Source organism: Antechinus flavipes, chromosome 1 (genome assembly GCF_016432865.1).
Source record: "Antechinus flavipes isolate AdamAnt ecotype Samford, QLD, Australia chromosome 1, AdamAnt_v2, whole genome shotgun sequence".
NCBI classification, from domain to species: domain Eukaryota; kingdom Metazoa; phylum Chordata; class Mammalia; order Dasyuromorphia; family Dasyuridae; genus Antechinus; species Antechinus flavipes.
Window position 1 is genome coordinate 433,044,364 of NC_067398.1, and position 22,599 is coordinate 433,066,962.

Below are 22,599 nucleotides of genomic sequence, written 5' to 3' on the forward strand. Positions count from 1 at the left end.
TGAAAAAGTTCTCTAAATTATTGTTGATTAAATTAAAGCAACTCTGAAGGACGACTGCATGTCTTTCAGATTGCTTAACATGATAGAAAATGACAATGATAAATGATGGAGATAATCTGCAAAATAGGAAAATTAGTGCACTTTTGGTAGTTGTAAATGGATCCCACCATTCTATAGAGCAATTGGAACTTTGTCCAAAGGACTGTCAACATTTTTCTATCCTTCGACCTAGCAATGCCATTATTAGGTCTATAATACAAAAATACCAAATAAAAGGTAAAAAGATCTATTTGTATAAAAAATATTTATAGCAGCTCTTTTTGTTCCTGTACTAGTCATTTGATTGTGATGAAACATTATTGTGTTTTAAAAAATGATGAGCAGCATGGTCTCAGAAAAAACCAAGGCAGACTTATATGAATTCATGAAAAATAGCAAAAGTAGAATATTGTATATAGTAATAGTAATATGATAAGGATGATTGATTGTGAAAGACATAGTAACCCTGATCAAGAAAATGATTCAAAACAATTCCAAAGGACCTGTCTATATAAATAGAATTCACCTCCAAAGAGATATCTGATGAACTATGAATGCACACTGAAACATACTTTTTTCTCTTAATTTTTCTTACTTTTTTGTAACATGACAAATATGGAAATGCATTTTACATGATTCCCCATGTGTATAATTGATATCATACTAATTGCCTTCTTAATGGGTGGGAGATGGATGATGAAAAAACAGAGTTTGGAATTCAAAATTTTTTAAACTGAATAAATGCTTTGTTGGTTAAAGGAGGATGAAAATCTATAAGTTCAGAATTCCCATTGATACAAAGAATTCAAAGATGCCATTAGCTGATATAACAATTTTTAACTATGAATTGAATCAAATGATGTTTCAAATTATTTCTACTCTCCTCCCCACATCATGATGAAAAGACAAGTACAAGGGAAAATACAAATATTGATTCATTTTTCCTTTGTAAAGTAAAGCATAATAACATAAAAAAAAGATAGCCTTTATGTACACTGAAATTTATATGATCTTTAAGCTTATTTTATTCATACTTCATATTGCTTCAGTTTTGAAAGCCATTAAGATTTATATATTATACCTATTGTATGATTTATGCTCTCATTCATTTTACCAAATTGATTTGATCTCTCACCCTTACCACTATCTTGACCCAGATTTGATTATAATTATGAATTAAAAATATAAATCTCATGCTATTTAGGAAGTTAGAGCAATATTGTTGTTGTTTTCATTAAAAAACGTATTTCATTATATTATTTACTTCAATAGTTCAAGGCATTTTTCATGAATCATCACCAAAAAAATTGATAATGTGAGGACCACACTTATAATAAAAACCTCTCTAGGACATGATTTTCAAGAAATCAGTGTCATTTCTATAACATGCTGGCATCAGATAGGACTTTTATAATAATTTAAATGTGTTAAAGCTCACAAATTAATAATAATAACACAAGTACTTTTATACTATATGGAAGTTTATGAAGCTATATAAATATTATCTCATTGCTCTTTTGCTTCACATAGCAATTTTGGGAAGCAAGTATTTCATTATCCCCATTTCATAAATTAAGAAACTGAGGCAGATAGCATTTAAGTTATTGGCACAGAGTCACACAGTTGGAGTGAAGTGTTATATTTGTACACAGTTTTTCCTGACCTTGGATCCAAAATTAGTAGCTGTAAGAATCATTAGGAGAAAAATCACAGTGTAATCAGACAAATGAAAAAGGGTCTAGCATAAACAATTGTAGAATATATTGTATTAATACAAAGATCAATCAATCAACAAGCACTTAATTCCCTGGTGCATGTGTAAAATATATGGTTTGTTGTGTATATAACTGTTAGTAATACAATTAGTTATGTTTAATTTACCATACATCACCTGTGGGCATTCTATTGCTAGGAGACAGAGTAGTTCAATGGATTCAGCAGAGGACTGGGAAACAAATGTTCTAATTTTGGCTTCAGTTCTTACTTTTCGTATCTGTAAAATAATAATAATAATGATGATGATGCCTCTCTTTCATCCTCTTCTGATAGGATGTTTCGAATACTAAAAGTTATTCTGCAAAACATTCAGCAAACATAAAACACATTTAAAATGCTAACTTGCTGTGTAAGAATTTTTCTTGAAACTGCTGTATCTTGCTCATAACAGAATTCTCTGGTCCATGGATCACTCCTTTTAATATGTTTTATTGATTTTCTGATATAAGATTTTAACAACAAATGAAAAGCTTAAGCCCAACAATTAAGGAAAGATTATGAACTAAAGTACCATTACAAAGTAGACTCTCCTAATGAAATCTATCTGTAAAATCAGTAAGTAGTGTACAGTGTAAAACAAGTTAGGCTATTTATATAACCAAAGTACATCTTTTGTTCCTAGATTTAAAAAGAGGTTTATTTTCATATCATTTATATCTAAATTATTTCCTTCTCCTCCCACCAGGATTCACAATTTGACTCAATGTTCAGTCAATATGGCATATATTTCCCACATTCTCCATTTTGCAATATTTGGAAAATAGGAAAAAGTAAGTAAGCTGAATTATATTAGGAGATGTTTTTTCTCAAATTATACTCATAATTTTCAATAAATGAAGCCTTTAGTTGGACATTTTCCTCTTGGGTGTACGATTAAAGTGATCTACTTTATACTAGGTTGCTGTTGCCACTTAGTTAAAAAAAAAAAAAAAAACTCAATTTCCTGGTACTGGTAAAGTCTCACAATATTTTTTTCTGCACCTTAGTATATATATGACATATAATGATGCTGGCCCTCTGAAGAAGGAAGGTATAACAATAATATTAGCAGGAGGAGGAAAAGGGGGAGGGAAAAGGAGAAAGGGGGGAGGGAAACAGGAAAAAAAGGAGAAGGAAAAGGAGGGAGAGTCACAAATGAAAAGAGTAGAGAATGAGTATGTGGAGAAGCAAAGACGGAGAAAGAGAAGAAAAAGTAAGAGGCCTTTCAAATAGTGTCTTAAAGACTGCTAAGCATTCTGTACACATTATCTCGTTTGATTTCCTTACCCAAAATAATAACAATAATAAAAAAACCCACAACACTGTCAGGAAACTACATCAGTTATGTTTATCCCCATTTTTATGGATAAGAAAACCTAGGTTCAGGGAAGTAATTAAATTCAACCTTAGGAAGTTACAAAAAAAAGCTACCTATCTGAGAGAGATGGTAGAGTTGAGACTTAAATATTTCTTGAATACTCTGTAAAGCTTAGACATTGTTAAGTATGCAATAGAAGAAAAAAAGGAGGGGGTGTATGATTCTCCTTGCTACTATGAGCTGTGTTTTTTAAAAGCTGCCTTCAATACCTATACATGATTGAATGATTTGGCAACACCCTATATATACCCAGACTATGTAATATTTTTAGGAGTTATGGTTATAGATGTGTCATAAATAAAATTAACCAAAGCCACAGACAGCTCAGAAAAACTAATTACATAAGAGAGAAGAATCATCTTAGCACAGAGGAAAGGTAGAAAGGGAGGAACAGGCACCTGCACACTTTGGCACCTCTCACCCTTCAACTAGGGCAGCAGCAGCCACCACTCTGCTAATGACATTAGTTTTAACAGCAATGCTGTACATGCTGAGCTAATTCAATGAAGAGTTGACTTGCATCGGCTTGAAACCACTGGGAAAAGGGTTCAATTCAATTTAATTTAATGAATATTTCTGCTAGTCATTGCAAAATATGGGGGGATACAAAAAAGAAAAACAGAACAGTCTCCGTTCTTAAGGGACTTGACATTTGGGAGGGCTTTGGGGTGTTATCAATTTCACAGTCACATTATTTTCTAGAATAGCTCTACCTATTTACAGTCTACTCACAGAGCACTAATGTGTTTATTTTTCCATAACCTCTCCAACATTTGTTATTTTCCTTTTTTGGTCATCTTTTCCAATTCAATAGGTATAAAGTAGAATTCTGGAATTGTTTTAATTTCTAATTAATAGTCACTTTGAACTTTTTTTTCCCCCACAAATGGCTATAAAAAGCCTAGGCTTTTCCTCTTGTCAATTCTTTTTTATGTATGTAAGCCACATATTAACTGGAGAATATCTTTTCAATCAGTGCACCAAACCACAAACCTATGAAAAACAAAGCAGGTAAGGTTAATCTCAAATTCTTCCCCTACTTGTTTTTTCTTCCACCCTCTTTTTCAATGTCTCCTCCAAAGCACTGGGTTTCTTGATGCTGCTTCCATAGCTGCTTGAGATCTGTCACTTCAGTCTTCCACTGCAGAGCTAACTCTCTAGGTACCAGCACATACTCAAACATTGCCTATACTTGATACCTACATTTCCATTTTATGCACCCTAACTAAAATGTACCTGCCCTGCCTCCTACTCTTACAGTTCTCCAAATTTGTCCATTTCACAAAATATCAGACCTACTATACTAGTTTATATTCACTAATATGAATTAGCTCTTCCAAAAAAAAATTATATTTTAGCAAAGGACAATAAGAGATACTTCCTTAAACTAAAGACAAAAATTCCATTATAAAAATTATATATAAAGAGAAGGTCCTAGACAAACATCAATGCTATTGCTATTGTTGCTATTGATAAAAAAAACAAAAAACAAAAAACAAACTATTGGAATTTTTCAGAAAGTAGACTTTAAGATATAATTATATGATTAGCTTTATTGAAAGAAAATAATAACTGTTTCTCTACTAGTTATCAAATAAATTACATAATGAAGTTCAGAAAAGTTCATTAGTAAAAGGCTAATCAATAACTGCTTCTTTTTGTAAATGGATATTCAATGTAGCATTTGTTATTATATAGAAAGGATGGGGCCTGTGTCAGGTAAGATTATACATAAATGCTGATGAAATCTTGTTTTTTTTTAAGCAATGGAATTTAACATTATTTCCCAAGATGATGTTCAAATCAATGTTAATGTGACTTATAGATAAATTGTCCTCTCAAGAAAACATTTGTATTTTCAAATCATTCACTCCTAGAAATGAGGGAATATATAATTTTAATGTATCCCATTATGTTGTTATACTTAATATAGCCTCCCAAAGTGACACTATAATACATGAGAGTATTTATATATTTTATTTATCATATGGTTATTTTGCAAGTAGGTATTTAGTCCACATAATTAAATAAAAATGTAGAACTAACAAGCATTTATTTTAGACGCAAATACAAATTTACTGTTTCATACTAAAAGAAAAGAAATATTGCCTGTTAAGTATGATAGAGAGCTGAGGTATTTGGTTTACATTTAAGGCATTATTATCATTATCATTATTTTTATTATTATTATAAGAAATGTTTTATCTATTTCTAAAGTACAGCTGCTCACCTTTAGATCTATATTTAAATGGTTTCCAAAATGGATCACCAACACTTCATTTCCTCAGTGTATTTAGTTCACAAGGATATAAGGTTAATGTAAGAAATGGTTTTTTAATGCTGATTCAGTATAAGCTAGCAAGAGAACAGCATTAGATTATGGAAATTGTGTGCCTGAATATGTTTGCCCTTTTAAAACCATTTCTTTGGCATTTTAAGCTCTTCAATACCTGGCTCCTTCTTACCTTTCCAATCTACTTACAGCTAACTTGTCTTCATTCTCTCTATGATCTATCCACAATGACTTTCTTACTATTTCTCACATAGCAGGGTCCATATCTGCCCTTTGCCCTGGTTATACCCAATGTTTGAAATTTTCTCCCACTAGACTTCTCTTTTCAGATTCCCCATTTTACTTCAAGAGTCAACTTAAGGACTACCTATTTAGGAAGGGAGACCTTTTATGAGGAATCCCCCTTCTGATTCCCATTCTTCTACTGTCTTCCCTTGTAAGTTCACCTTGTATTTAATTTATATATGCTATGTATATGTTTATGTAGGTGTATGCTTGAGTGCATACACGCACATATCTCTGTGTGTGTGTGTGTGTGTGTGTGTGTGTATACATATACACACACACATATACACATACACACACGTTATCTCTATTTGAAATGGAAACTTTTTAAGAAAAAAATTGTTTCAAATTTATCTCTTTTTCTTTAGTACTTGACAGAATTCCTGGCACATGATGGGCACTTGATAAATGCTTGCTGATTTATAGGTTGATTGGCTGAATATCTACAATTTATTTCTTAATAGAGACAGTATGAAATAATGAATTGTTTTCTTTTTGCATATTTTTAATAATAATGGAGTTTTACTTTTCAAAATATATGAAAATACAGTTTTCAATATTCATCCTTGCAAAACTGTGTGTTCCAAATTTTCCTCCCTCTCTCCTTCCTCTCCCCCCAACCCAGACAGCAGATAATTCAATATAGGTTAAACATGTGCAATTTTTCTAAAAATTTTTATTCCATAATTTTAAGAACTGATTGTGTAACTGACTGTGCAAGTCACTTAATCTCTCATTGGTTTGCCAACTCTCTTAAGACTATAAATTGCAGTGAAGGATACAGATCTGCATTAGTAAAGAAAGTTTCCTCCATTTAAATGAAAGCACAGGTATAGTCCTTATCATTATTCTAATTTATTCTTTATCCAAAAAAAGGTAATATTTCAGAGGAAGACTTTCCTGGAGAAAATGATAGCATTTGAAGCTTACTGTGAAATGATAAAATGGAAATAAAACATTTTCATAAACCAATAATATCTCAACTGCTTACTCTATATAAGATTCTGAGTACTACACAAAGATGATAAGAACCTATAGTCTCTATCTTTAAGGAATTTATATAGTATATTAGAGGAGTTACAATATTGACATAAATAACAATAATAAAAATTAGTATAAGATTAACTCAGAGAGCAACAAAAAGCTATAGATTCTAATGAAGGAAAGATAATTAATTGTTTATGGAAATAAGTTGTTGCTGTTCACTCATTTCAGTCATGTCTGACTATGATCACATGTGGGGTTTTCTTGGCAAAGAAGCTGAAGTGGTTTGCCATTTCTCTATCTAATTTTGTAGTCCTAGGAGGAAACTGAGGTAAATCAGTGACTTGATCAGGATTACACACCTAGGAAATGTCTGAGGTCAAATTTGTACTCGACTTCTTGACTCCAAACATAGCACTTTTTCTGTTCAGTCACCTGGCTACAAGAAATTAAGGACATATTTTTTTATAATTTATATATATATATATATAAATATATATTTGACTTTAAAATATAGGAGCTATTTCAAGAATAAGAAAAAAATGAGAAATATTTCAAAATCTGGGGAAAAAAGGGGGAAGGATCAGTGAAGGTATGGACAATGGAAAGGATACAAACAGTTCTGTTTCACTTGGGCAAGGTGTATGTAAAGGGACATAGTTGGAGCTAAAGTTGAGGCCAGATTTTTCAGGGCATTAAATAACAGAATAAAAGCTTTGAAGATATTTGACAAAGGCTCACAATGGACAGTGGTATGGAGAAGGGAAATAAGTGCTGAACTTATTTTAACTAGCCCCAATGATATGTTAATGATTTCCTGTCAATCATAAAGAAGGTCTTCAGGGAATGGTGTAGGGTTTTATCCTTGATCTGATTCTTTTCAATATTTTTATTTATGATTTAGATGCAACCATTAATGGCATATTTATCAAAAATGGATGAGATATTTAGAGAGATGTTTACTAGATATAAAAAACAAAAGAGTCCAAAAATATTTCAGAAAGCTGAAGCTAACATTTAATCTGTTTAATAGGGATAAAGCCTTAAAATTAATTACCAAAATGAATTTTACATATATAATAACACTGGGAAAATGATGCTAGAAACATTTCATTTGAAAAAGATCTGGGGGTTTTTATGGAATTAAAGTTCAATGTGAATCAAGGGTATTTATTAAAGAACAACCAAAAAAGTTAGTAGATACATGTAAAGGTCTCACTGTGTTCTGCCCTTGTTAAATCACTAATGGAAACTGTTTAGCTCTACAAGTCACATTTTAGAAGAAACAGTGATAAGCTAAAACATATGCAAAGAAAGGTAATCAGGATTGAGAGCAGATTTGAAACTATTCCATATGAGAATTCTTTAACAGTGCTTTGTGGATAATGAGAATTTTTAATTAGATACTGCACATTAATGTTTACATAATGTATATCAAAAGAATACCTTGAGCCTGGGCTAGTTTCCTAAACTGGACACCCAAACTGGGATAGTTTTCCAAACTGAATACCCAAACTGGAATGTTAGTCATGGCAAGGATTTTAAGTCCATTTGATCTATTATATAGATAATTTGAATAACAAGCAGTAAAAATGAAACTAACCTGTGTATTTTGAAATCAAAATTAATGCCTTTTCCATATTCTATTAAATTATTTTATATACATAATTTTAAGATCTTCTTGATCTATTTATTATACCTAAATATATAATGAGACACTCTTTAAATATTAGCATTCATGCCAATTTAATTTTATTTTAAAAACTCAATTTATCAAGTATCTATCCTCCTCTGTTCTTTGGCCTTTCTCCTCTTTATGGTTGATATTATGTGATTGTTAAAAAATCTGAAAGACAGCCATGTTCAGTCTTGTATTTCATAAAAATTTTATATGTACTACTACTAAAAAACTGCATGTATCTTTTGAATGACTTTCTTGATTAAGCAAAATGTACATTTGTAAAAATAAAAATTTAATGAAAAGTTCAAGGTAGTTGGAAATTAGAAATGTTATTATAGCTGTAGTCTATAAAAGTAGTAACTGATTTTCTATTTGCTGCATGTTCTATGCAGGTGTGTGAAAAATAATAAAAGAAATATTTTATAATTTAAATAGTTACATAATATATGCATGTATGTATACACATACATAATAAACATACACACACATACATATAAATATATAGTCTACACATATACATAAATGTTTATACTCAACTCTTATTGCTTAAAGTTTCTTTAGTCTTCCATTTACCTAATGACTGATTTATTTTCTATTTATTTTACACAAATTATAACTTATTCATTTTGATTTATCTATGTAAACACAAAAACCTATGATGAAAATTTTGCTATCAGAATGGATCGAATATTGGCATTTGGAGAGGGAAAACCTGAGACATTTACTAGCTGAATGACTCTTGGCAATTCATTTAACTTCTCTCAATCTTAGTCTCCAAGGTATAAAATGAAGATAAAAATAGCATCTATTTCACATGGTGGTTGAAAGACTTAATATACATCAAGTATTTAGCAGATTTCCTGAAGTTATTTTCATCCCTGTGAATGAACAATGTTTAAGAATTGTGGATAATATTATTAAAACACAAATTAAATTTTCAATATGCTTAGAAAAGCCAGAAAACACATGAACTTGTAGATAAAATGTTTAAATTTTAAATGCTATAAATGTTTTTTTTTAATTTTTACATTATAAACTTTTGCAGATTATTCCTACTTCATGAGCAGTCTCTTATAGAGTACCATAACTTCATCTGAAAGTACATGTATTATTTCAAATCTATAGCTCAACCCCTATATTAAAAATAACAAATTTATTTTTCTCTCTCACAACCCCCACCACATTCGGCAAAAAGAGGGGAAAAAAATTCTTATAAGAAATATGGATAGCATCTGGCTTATTCTACACTTTAAATCGATCATTTATAATGCATGGGAACATGATTGGTCATCATACTGATAACACAATTTAAAAGTCACTTGTTTTTACAATATTCTTATTGTACAAATTGTTCTCCTTATTTTGCTCATTTAATTCTTCATCAGCTTATAAGTTTCCACAAATTGTTCATTTTATAATATCAATGTTATAGTTCTGGTTCTATTTCACTAGTTATCACCTCATTCATTATCAACCACAATGATGCACGTTGGGATACCTGTGAATGGATACAGCCATTCTGGTTGGCAATTTGGAATTGTACACAGAAAACTGCCATACTTTGAGTGAGCTATAGCACTACTAGGCATATACCAAAAAGACATTGAAAAGAAAAAAAAAAGTTTCTTTATGTAGAAAATTATATACATACAATATATCTTTTGGTCGAGGCAAACAAAACAAACAAAAAATACTTAGAAACTAAGGCAACACCTATCAATCTAAGTTAAGTAAGACTGCTTTGCTTTGTTTTATTAACAAATGAGAATAGAGGCAGATAGGTGGCATAGTGAATAGAGCATTGGCTTTGAAGTAGTAGGAGGAGATGAGTTCAAATTTGACCTCAGTCACAAGATAGTTACTAGCTAAGTGACCCTGGATAAGTCACTTCACATTGCCTCACCAAAAAAAAGAAAACAAAAAAGAGAAAGAAAAGACATGATGAGATACATGATTGATTTCAAAACGGCAGAGAAAAAACACAAATGAATTGATAGATAGAAAGAAAAAAGTGAGCAAAAGTAGAATAACAATTAGTTCTAGAATGATTATATTTAATCCTAGATTTTTATCGCTAGTAATGGTATTAAATCTTCCCTAAATCTTAAGATTTATTGCCGCCTCCCTTCTAAATATTAATCTTTGTACAAGCCTATAGAGAATTAGATGTGACTTTTGGCAGATTTTCTTCAATGCTTTGAAACTTGGAAACGTCAGTGTTTAAAAAGGGCATAGATCTCTTCCCGAGTTATTTTTACCTTCTGAATCCAATTCTCCCTGTGCAACAAGAGAACTGTTCGGTTCTGCAAACATATATTGTACCTAGGATATACTGCAACATATCTAACATATATAGGACTGCTTGCCATCTAGGGGAGCGGGGTGGAGGGAAGAAGGAGAAAAATCAAAACAGAAGCGAGTGCAAGGGATAATGTTGTAAAAAATTACCCTGGCATGGATTCTGTCAATATAAAGTTATTATTAAACAAAATAAAATTTTTAAAAAAGTGCATAGATCATCTAAGTTATAGATATAATTAGTGTACTGATCTTGGAAGGCAGCAGATTATTCCAAATCAAAACTAGTTCCCATTAGTTCTTATTCTACTGCTCCATTAAACCTAACATGAACCAATTTCAGTCTATCTGGGTAAAATTTAACTACTGGACACTCAACAGGTTGGTCAGGATGGCTCTGAGTTGCAAATGTATACATATGGCCAAAAAAAAATTCCAAAATGGCAGTAAAAGAAATTAGAAACACAATATGTACAGTTGAAAAAGCCATTCAACCCAAATACTTTACAAAGGAGGACACTGATTTCAAGGAATTTCTCCAAACACTATACTCTTAGTAAATGTTGTAATTAGGACCAGAGTTTACGCTATACTTTTAGGTTAGTTTGCTTTCTATTATAATAATGACAACAACAAGAACAAGAACAACAACAACAAAAAACTGTTAGCTTTTATGGAGCACTTTAAAAGGTACAAAGCACTTTACAAATATTATTTCATTTTGTTCTCACAAAAACTTAAGGAGGTTTTTTACAAATAACAGAACTGAAGCAGACAGTGGTTAAGTGACTTATATGAAGTTACAAGATAATAAATGTCTAAGGTTGAGTTTAATCTCTTGGGTTTTTGACTCCAGATACAGTACTTTATAATGTTCCATTTAGTAGCCTATTATTCATGCTGCTTCAATTTCTCCATAAGTAAACTTGAACAATTTTCAAAGTTAACTTAATTTTTTCTCTATTAGAATCAAATATGAAAAAATTATACTCAATTTATACCTTCATGTTCAATTTACATTAACAAATTATTTTATCTAGTAAACAGAAATCTAAATTAGTAAATATAAGCAATGATAATATTTAAAAGCATCATGCCAGTCTCCTTTTAAGGTATAAAAGTTATGTCATAGTCAACTATCAATTATAGCTAATCATCTATACTTCAGGTTTTCTGTGGCAAATTTTACTTTAAAATTCCTGTTGGCATTGCTATCTACTCTGGCCAACTAAATAATTCACACAGACACACATATGTAATATTTGAGCAGAGTAGATAGCAGTATCGTTAAGTATGTGTGCATGTATATACACTGATATGTTTGAGTATATAAATACATACATATATGTGTGTATACACATATGTATTATCTTTGTGTACTATTACTTTGCAGGAACTATAAAGAAATTGGAACCCAGTCTTTATTTCTTTAAAAAGTTGTTCAATATTTTTAATTCCAGTGATTAAAGCAAAATATTATCTAGATATTATATATTATAGTCTGACAGTACAGAATGAGGAGAGAGAGGGGGGAGAAAGAGAGAATGGAAGAGAGAGACAGACAGACAGAGAGAGAGAGAGACAGAGAAAGAGAGAGAGAGAGAGAGAAAGAGAGAGAGAGAGAAAGAGAGAGAGAGAGAGAGAGAGAGAGAGAGAGAGAGAGAGAGAGAGAATATGTAAATGGATATAATGTTTTTCTTCCCTGGATTTAATTAATTTAGAGTAGTTATTATTGTTAGCACAAAGTAAGCAATTCAAGAAAATTCAAATACATCCACTAATATTCGATTCACTAAATTAAGAAAATAACATGTATAATTTTCTTGGTTTGGATGTCATTTGATCTCAATAGCCTTTAAGGCCATGAATATATACTTCTATATTTTTGCTAGAATTTTCTGCATAGTAGAGATTAAGTCAGACTGTTACTATTGTGTAGGCTAAGGGATCATTAAATATAAAAAGAAGGATAACAATAATTTAGGTTATAAAATTAATTTCCCCCAGGTCATCCTGTAAATTCTTACTTCTCAAGTATTCAGACTAGTGACCTAAATCTGTATTCTCTAGGTACTCTAAAATGAAATCACAACATGAAAAAGAGCTAAAAAGTATAGTTGGATGGTGGAAGGGATTGATCTGGAGACTCCTGAACAAATTGATTTCCTCTCAGTTCAGTTGATAAAAGTATAAAAATTAAGGAGTAAGTAATAGGGACAAGGGAATGTTAAGTTTGGATCTTAAATGGGGTCCAAAGAAGTGTCTATATTTTGTTACAATATACCAAGGAATGGAGAAATACTGGAGAGGTAGAAGTTGAAGCACTTTCTAAATTTCTAATTCTTAATTCTAAACTTTTTCTAAAAAAAGTGGAAGACCTCTCAAATGCATTACCTAGGAGAGAATAAGACAGAAAAGGAGAGATGTTCTTAGAACATGAATGGATTTTGCTTTTTAGAGAAAGGAACTAAAGTTTCTTGGGAATATTTCATGGAGCAACAAGTGCTATGTAAGAGTTGGAGAACCAATAAGGGATTAATACAGTTTGGAAAAATAAAACTCTGGAACGTGTCCTCTGCAACTACAGTGAGTTATTCAAGAATTAGATGAAAAGCAACACATTTGTTAATATAATAGTAATTATTTATCATAATAGAAAATTAAAAGTGTTATTATTATTAAAAATATTTTGACTTTGAAACCTCTGAAAAGAGGTAACAGATGATACTTTGAGAACCACGATTTGGAGCAAATAAAACTTTGGCAAAGACATGATAGCTAATCTAAAGTATCATGAAGGGCTAATATAAAGAAAAGGGATAAATTTATTGTTTGGGACCAAGGAAGAGGTTATTCTTATATTAGATAGAGAATTTACATACAAATGTGAATTTCAGAGAGCTCTTTCCTTCTATCTTCCTTGAAACTGAGATTTCTTGGTTGCCAGAGGAAAACAGGAGTGAATTATTGCTTCAAGCACACTTTGAGTCTATGAGGCAAACTGAAATGACGTGTGGATTATGGTAGCTCCTTATGGCCATGACCCCAACTGTATCAATGAACAGAACCAAAAAAGGAGACTGAGACCACAATCTGAATCTAGGGCACCCAAAGAATTATTTTAGAATGATTAGCAATACAAGGAAGAAACAACAACTATTCAGCCTGACAAGTTGGAGGTAAAAGATTGCTTCTTCTATTGAGTTTTCCTTGACCATCTTTTGATAATCTATGATCTACAGCTCAGTTCCCAATCGTATTAACTTCAACTGCCACCCTCAAAGACCTAAAAAAGTGAGAGGGGAAAATGTTTATGATGGTTTCTTCTAGGAATATTTAATTTTTCCCTCTCATTTTTCTATATTTATTAAAGTACAGGATCGCATTATTTGGGGCACATATATCCTGGAAATTTGTAAGATTAATTAAAGAAATTTCAGATGAATTATAGGAGTTCTAGAATCATAAACTTCAAATTTTTAAAAAAGTACTATTTTTTCTATCTAAAAAATTTCAGTGTAGGCTTTACCTCTTCAGTTCTACTTCTTCAAGATTAATACCATGACATAAGCATTTGTGAAATAAGTGTTTGCTGGTACCCAGAGAGAAAGGTTAAGGCTTTTAAAAAACTGTACCCACTTATGTACCAAATAAGCTCTAAGAAGACCACTTGACTGCTGTCTTGAGTAGAGTACCACATAGTAGACTATTCATACATTATACTCTCTTACTGAATAATGTATACAATGATGAAGCCTTTCTGGAGGCTTTAAGGTTGCACATTCAGTTTGCTTATGTCACCATGACATCACTATAGTTCTCGAACTGCAAATAAGCATTATAAAATGTACACATGCATATATGTATGTCAAAAACTATGACACATATGAAATGTTACATGAACATTACTTACAAAACTTATTATATACTAAATGATAAGTCTAAAATCTTACAAATCAAGATAATCACTTTTCCCCCAAAACATGTTCCTTCTTATTGCTTTTATATTTTTTTCTATTTAAAGTTGATGCTCTAAATTCTATGCCTCTTTTCCTCCTTTCATGAGATGGTAATCAATAAGATATAAGTTATATATTCGAAATTATGTAAACTATTTCCACATTAGTCATTTTGTACAAGAAGACTCAAACAAAAGAAAAAATGAAAGAAAGTGAAAAATAACATGCTTCAGACTATTTTCAATCAATATCAGTTATTTCTCTGGATCATATAGGATCCTTTATCATTAGTCCTTTGGGATTTCCTTGGATCATTGTATTGCTGATACTAGCTAAGTCATTCACAATTCTTCATTGAGCAATATTGCTGTTATTACGTACAATGTTTTCCTCATTCTGTATACTTCACTACATAGGTTTTTCTTGTCATATTTTACAGCACAATAATATTCCATTACCATCATACACCACAGGTTTCCCAAAGTGATGGACATCCCTTTGATATCCAATTCTTGGTCAACACCAAAAAAGGTTCTATAAATTTTTTATACAAATATGTTCCTTTCTTCCTTTTCTGGATGTCTTTGGCATATAGAACAAGCAGTTCCTCCTTATTTTAACTACTTCAATCAGTGGTAGCATCATTTATAGTTTTGTCAAAACCTTCAGTCATTTGTTACTGTTTCCCCTTCTACATATCTCATTGATAATTCTTTATTAAGATCTCTCAGTGTTATCTCCACTATATATCCTATATCGATTTCTTTTCCTCTAACCCCTGTGTTACTTTACCAATACAGCGTGCCTTCATTTCCATCCAGGTACACTGCTGTAATAGTTTTGTAATGAGTTTTTTTGTCTATACTATATCCCTTCTTCAATCCTTGCTCTGAAAAATTATATCCCTTTACTCCCCTAACAGGTTCACACCTGCTGTTTTTGTTTATCTCATAAAGATCAATGACTTCTTTAAAAATTTAAATTTATTTAATCTATGGAATAAAACACCTATAATACTATAAAAATACAGTTTCATTACACATGAAACTGTAAGTCTATTATATACAAACTCGTCATTCCATTTAAATATGTAATAAAGTTTTCATTTTATACATACTTCTATTTATGAGTTTTCTCTGGATACAGACATCTTTTTAAAAAAGGCATTGACCCACACGTCACACTGTACACCAAGATAAGGTCAAAATGGGTTCATGACCTAGGCATAAAGAATGAAATTATAAATAAATTGGAAGAGCATAGGATAGTTTATCTCTCAGACCTGTGGAAAAGGAAGGAACTTATGACCAAAGAAGAACTAGAGATCACTACTGACCACAAAATAGAAAATTTTGATTATATCAAATTGAAAAGTTTTTGTACAAATAAAACTAATGCAGACAAGATTAGAAGGGAAACAATAAACTGGGAAAACATTTTTACAGTCAAAGGTTCTGATAAAGGCCTCATTTCCATAATATATAGAGAACTGACTCTAATTTTTAAGAAATCAAACCATTCTCCAGTTGATAAATGGTCAAAGGATATGAACAAAAATTCTCAGATGAAGAAATTGAAACTATTTATAGACATATGAAAATATGCTCCAAATCATTATTAATCAGAGAAATGCAAATTAAGACAACTCTGAGATACCACTACACACCTGTCAGATGGGCTAGAGTGACAGGGAAAGATAATGTGGAATGTTGGAGGGGATGTGGGAAAACAGGGACACTGATACATTGTTGGTGAAATTGTGAACACATCCAGCCATTCTGGAGAGCAATTTGGAACTATGCTCAAAAAGTTATCAAATTGTACGTACCCTTTGATCCAGTAGTGTTTCCACTGGGCTTATACCCCAAAGAGATACTAAAGAAGGGAAAGGGACCTGTATGTGTCAAAATGTTTGTGGCAGCCCTGTTTGTAGTGGCTAGAAGCTGGAAAATGAATGGATACTCATCAATTGGAGAATGGCTGGGTAAATTGTGGTATATGAATATTATGGAATATTACTGTTCTGTAAGAAAAGACCAGCAGCATGAATACAGAGATGTTTGGGGAGACTTACATGAACTGATGCTGAGTGAAATGAGCAGAACCAGGAGATCATTATATACCTCAACAATGATACTGTTTGAGGATGTATTCTGATGGAAGTGGATAAAGAGACCTAACTCAGTTTCAATTGATCAATGATGAACAGAAACAGCTATACCCAAAGAAAGAACAGTGGGAAATGAATGTAAACTGCTTGCATTTTTGTTTTTCTTCCCGGATTATTTATACCTTCTGAATTCAATTCTCCCTGTGCAACAAGAAAACTGTTCAGTTCTGCACACATATATTGTATCTAGGATATACTGTAACCTATTTAACATGTATAGGACTGCTTGCCATCTGGGGGAGGGGGTGGAGGGAGGGAGGGGAAAAATCGGAACAGAAGCAAGTGCAAGGGATAATGTTGTAAAAATTACCCTAGCATGGGTTCTGTCAATTAAAAGTTATTTATAAATAAATAAATAAAAACAAAAACAAAAACAAAAACAAAAAACCCAAGTCATCCTATTTAAAAAATGTTATCTGTATAATTGTACAAAGAGACACACACATACACACATATTTGTTTTTAACAGTAGCCACCTCTGGTGGAAGGGAGAAAGAAAAGGAAAAAAAATAAATTTACATAATAAATTTATTATAGATAGGAAAAAAGATATATTATTGATTAAAGACTTTAAGGAACAGGTGGGAATTCAGGAGGCAAACAGGGTGACAGAGGACATTGAAAGGATGTGAAATAAAGAAAGCAAGGAAACAGAATGAAAGCTATTAGATTTTGGTTAAGGGCCAGCAATTTATGGAAGATAGTACCATGAGATAAAGCTAAATAAATGTGATTATTTCAGATTATGAAGGCCTTAAATGTCAAGCAAAGATCCTTGAATTTTATTTGGTAAGCAACAGAAGATTCATGGGCAGAGGAATGAGGTGACTAACCATATGTGTGTATACCTATATATTTATTTGTTTACATATATAATACACACACACACACACACACACACACACACACATATAATATCAACTGGGTGAGTATGATGAAGAAATGAGTATATGTGAATTAGCTATGAAAAGATGTTTAGACATCGGATCAGTCTCTGGCGTATGCATAAAATATGTATTTAAATTGTAAAATGAAACATAAAAATAAACAATTATCTTTGTTGGCTTGAAACCTATGATTTTATCAGTCTAGGAGACTTCTGGTATGTAAACTCCTTCCTCCAAAGTAATTTAATCTAAATTTAGTCAGTTACCAAAAGCACTGAAAAACGGAATTATTTGTCCAACATGCCAAGTTATATGGTAGAGTCACTCTTCCTGAATTCAAGCTTTCTATTCACTATGCTTAGATGCCCTACATTATTTTCATAATGACTAGCTTTATAATAAAATCAACTCTTAGAAATTATATCTCAATACTAACAATAATAATAACTCAACTTTGATAAAGAAATCCAGAATTTTGCTTATTCTATTAATGGTGTTTAAATCAGAATGTAAATGGATATAGTTAAATTAAATATATATAGAAGAAAGGTACTTTTAAACATATTTCTCAAAAAATGCTTGAAATTAAAATAAAGTCTTAGTGTTGAAAATGGGAAAAGGTTAAGTTTTCTGGGAATTACACTATGTGACACATCTCTGATAATAAGAGAAAAATGAAGTGTTGCTGTAAAATGCTTGTTGACTTAGACTACAGCACAATCAGATGTGGTGCAGTGGGGCTCTAACTAACCATGCTGGTATAGATTTACATTCTATCGTTTGTTTATCACTGAGTAATCGTTTCTGTAGTAGAGTGTGGCTTTGCTTTGATTTCTTCTCTAAAAATCAATGTATTAGAAAAGAGAAGTGGTTTAAAACTACACATCTAAAAATGAAAATATATCTAAGCATCAAGTATAAGTAGCCTAAGAGAGACATCCATTTTAATTTCCTTTTTGTTCTTATTTGGTAGATAGAGTTTTAAAATGAACATCAGGATTTTTCAAATCTTTTTGAGGTTCAAATGAACAAGCACCCAATATTCAGTCATCTTACTGATTGAGATGAGATGAAGAAATTATATTATTAATGATTTTGCAGACTTTAAAGATATAAAAGATGCTCTGTTTTATTGGAATCAAAAAAGTAGTGGGACTATATTTTAATAGCTGAGAATTTTTGACAATATAGAATAATATATAACCATAGAGAATAGTTTAAAAATTGGCTTTCTTTAGATTATATATTTTATATGAAAATTCATGATTAAAAAACCCTTGCATGAAGTTACAAGAGATATTTACTGTAAATAGTTTTATGCTATTAACAAGGTATATTCATAACAAAGTGAAATATTGAGTCTGTCAATATATGGCATTTTTGTAAGCCTTCAGCAATGCAGATAAGCTTTGTTCTCACTTAGAATATTGGATATATTTTCCTTCTTGAACTTTGAAAAGCAAATAGAGCACATACATTTATCAATCCTGACATTAATACTCCTGTATAAGAAATCATAGTCTAGCTCAGCAAAGTGTCATCCATGGCAATAACAAAGCAGAGCTGGTAAGCCAATCAGAAATCTCCCAAAGATATGATTAGAGGGTTGCTGTGGCTGAATTCAGTAATTTTATGCTGATTTGAAATACTTCTTTTTCTCATATTTCCAGTTTCAAAAAAGAGCAGACACTATACAGAATGCTTACAAAACACATTCCCTTCTATAAGTGGAAAACAAAAGGAAATTAATGATGAATAATCTAAATGGTCAATATTTTCCATAGTTGATTCATTGTAATATATGGAATTTTGGGTGCTTAACTTACTGACATACTAAAGAGCCCCAACTTTGTCTAATTTAGTATTGGTATGGTTATCTGTTTTAGAATGGTCTATATTCAGCAGGAATGTGATCCTATGATGCTTAAATTTCATTGTTTATAAATCTATTTGCCATAACAAGATAGAAACTAAAGATAGAAATGTTTCCTTTTCAATTTTCAGGGAATAACAATTTGTACCAAGGTCTTACAGAGCAGGTACAGAGCTAAATTCAGTAGCAAGCATATTTTAAGAACTGTCTTCTACTGCTAACCAAAGCCATTATTTAAATGACACATTCTATGCCTGTTCTTCATATATAAAATTCCAGAAATCATTTTTGTTGTTTGTTTATGATATTTTTCTCTTCTCCCAAGTACTACAGGACCATCCTTCACAACCTTTCTGTGCAGTTCTGTCATCATATTAACCAAATCAAAGCAACAATATCCTAATATTTATAATAACTCTAATCTTTTAGTATACCAGGCAACTAAGTCTAAGTTATAGACTGATTTATATTGATGGGCGGGTTTTCCAAAACAAGGGTTACTTAGATTGATGAAATTATAAGTCTCAGTCAAGAGGAAAAAATTAATTTCCTACATTTACATATCACTTTAAAATCTGTAGAAAAGGCTCTTGGTATCTCGGGTTCATTATTATAAATAATAATTTTTGCATCATGCAGTAATTCTCATAAGAGCTATTGTGGTATATGAGGTAGGAAGGGATATTCAGCCCTAAACTAATGATAGACTGTTTCATATATACTTTTAATATTTTTATTTCTGCTATGGATTTGTATTGTCTAAAGTATTTGAAGGCCTTTTATTGTCAATATTAGGGATTGAGAATTTTCATAACATTTAATGGGCCCCACATGAAAGCTATACTGATGTTTAATCAAAAAACATCTATAAACTGCCTTCAATGTGCCAGGTAGTGTGAATATGAATACAAAAGTGGAAGAATCCCAGCTTTCAAGGATATAAAAAGGTATATATACAGTAAGTATACAAAAAATAATTGTAAAGAGAATAAATTAAAATACATACAAAGTAGTACAATACAAAGTCCAATAGAAGAAAGGACATTAACACTTGGGGAGATTAGGAAAGATTTCTTTTTTTTTAAATTTTTTTTATTTCTTAATTAATTATAACTTTTTATTGACAGAGCCCATACCTGGGTAATCTTTTACAACATTATCCCTTATACTCACTTTTGTTTCGACTTTTCCCCTCCCTCTCTCCACCTGCTCCCCCAGATGGCAAGCAATCCTATACATGTTAAATATGTCACAGTATAGATTAGGAAAGATTTCAAGTAGAAGTTAGTACTTAAGCTACATCTTAAAAGGGAGGGACTCTATGAGATACAGATGAATGAAGAAGCAATTACAGGTTTAAAGAATAAACAGGGCAAAGGGATCAAGATAGGACTAGGTGTGTCATTTATGAAGAACAAAAAAACATATACAACTAGTTTGAATGTAGTTCAGAGTATGAAGGACAGAACAATGACCAGTAGGCAGAAAAGATAGACATGGGCATGGACATGAAAGATTTTAAAGGCTAAATAGAGGAATTTATATTTGATCCTAAAGTCAATAGGAATAGGATAGTTGTGATATACACTTTAGAAAAACTACTTTGGTAGCTATGCAGAAGATAGTCTGGCATGAGAGTCAAGTAAGGATAGCCAATTAGAAGGCTCCTGAAATGAATTAAATGAAAGATGATGATGTCCTGAGTTAAGATGGTATCTGTGTGCGTAGGAGGCAGGGATTAAATACAAAAGATGCTATGAAAGTGTAAGTGCTGAAAATTAATTGGAAATGTGAGATAAAGAAGAGAGAACAACACTGAAGTTATCAAAGAATAGTGAAGTTTTGAAGAGTTTTGAAAGTCTTAAATAACTAATTAAGCTAAAAAAATTGAAATAGGGACAAAAGGTAGAATTTGCAGGAAAACTGATTTCAACTCAATCTTGGGAAGAACCTTCTAACAATTAGAGATGTTAAAAACTAGAATTAATTGCTTAATGAAATAGTAAATCTCCTGTCCAACAATGTTCAAGCACAGGATAGATGACCACTCATCAAGAATATTGTAAATGAAATTCCTCCACTGTTAAAGATTTGACTTGATAACCTGTATAGTCCGTTCTAGCTCTAAGATTTCATGAATCTGGTATATTATACTTCTACCTGAACACAGAGTTTATAAAAAACCTTTCAAATGATTAATTTTTCTCAGTTCATTATATCAATCATCCCCATGTTTCATTTTTTTTCCCAAGATGGAAACTAATGTAGTGCTGAATGCATGTTAATTTTTTTAAAAAAATATTTTATTTTATTTTATTTTATTTTATTTAATAATAACTTTATATTGACAGAATCCATGCCAGGGTAATTTTTTTTACAACATTATCCCTTGCACTCATTTCTCTTCCAATTTTTCCCCTCCCTCCCTCCACCCTCTCCCCTAGATGGCAAGCAGTCCTATATATATGTTAGATAGGTTGCAGTATATCCTAGATACAATATATGTTTGCAGAACTGAACAGTTCTCTTGTTGCACAGGGAGAATTGGATTCAGAAGGTAAAAATAACCCGGGAAGAAAAACAAAAATGCAGATAGTTCACATTCGTTTCCCAGTGTTCTTTCTTTGGGTGTAGCTGCTTCTGTCCATCATTTATCAATTGAAACTCAGTTAGGTCTCTTTGTCAAAGAAATCCACTTCCATCAGAATACATCCTTATACAATATCATTGTCGAAGTGTATAATGATCTCCTGGTTCTGCTCATTTCACTTAGCATCAGTTCATGTAAGTCTCTCCAAGCCTCTCTGTATTCATCCTACTGGTCATTTCTTACAGAACAATAATATTCCATAATTGAATGCATGTTAATTTAAAAAATGCTCATCAGTAAGTCAACTGATCTCAATACTCTTAATTTCAAAGATGGCAATTTTAACTATGATATCTTCTTGCTATTTTTTTCAATGTGATTTTTTAAAAATAGACATGACAGTGAAA

At 31.4% G+C, this 22,599-nt stretch overlaps 1 protein-coding gene across 7 annotated transcripts in view; it reads right to left on the reverse strand.

The window, feature by feature from the left end:
- RALYL (RALY RNA binding protein like) overlaps positions 1-22,599 on the reverse strand; it is an 801,687-nt gene that overhangs the window by 607,986 nt on the left and 171,102 nt on the right. For 4 of the 7 annotated variants that reach the window (XM_051969970.1, XM_051969968.1, XM_051969967.1 and 1 more), the window contains exon 2: positions 1,921-2,032. The exons of 2 other annotated variants lie outside the window; for them this stretch is intronic. In XM_051969970.1, the coding sequence (XP_051825930.1) occupies positions 1,921-1,927 (7 nt within the window). In that variant the 5' untranslated portion in view covers positions 1,928-2,032. The remainder of the gene's footprint in view (positions 1-1,920; positions 2,033-22,599) is intronic. One more of the 7 variants, XM_051969969.1, reaches the window with a different exon arrangement.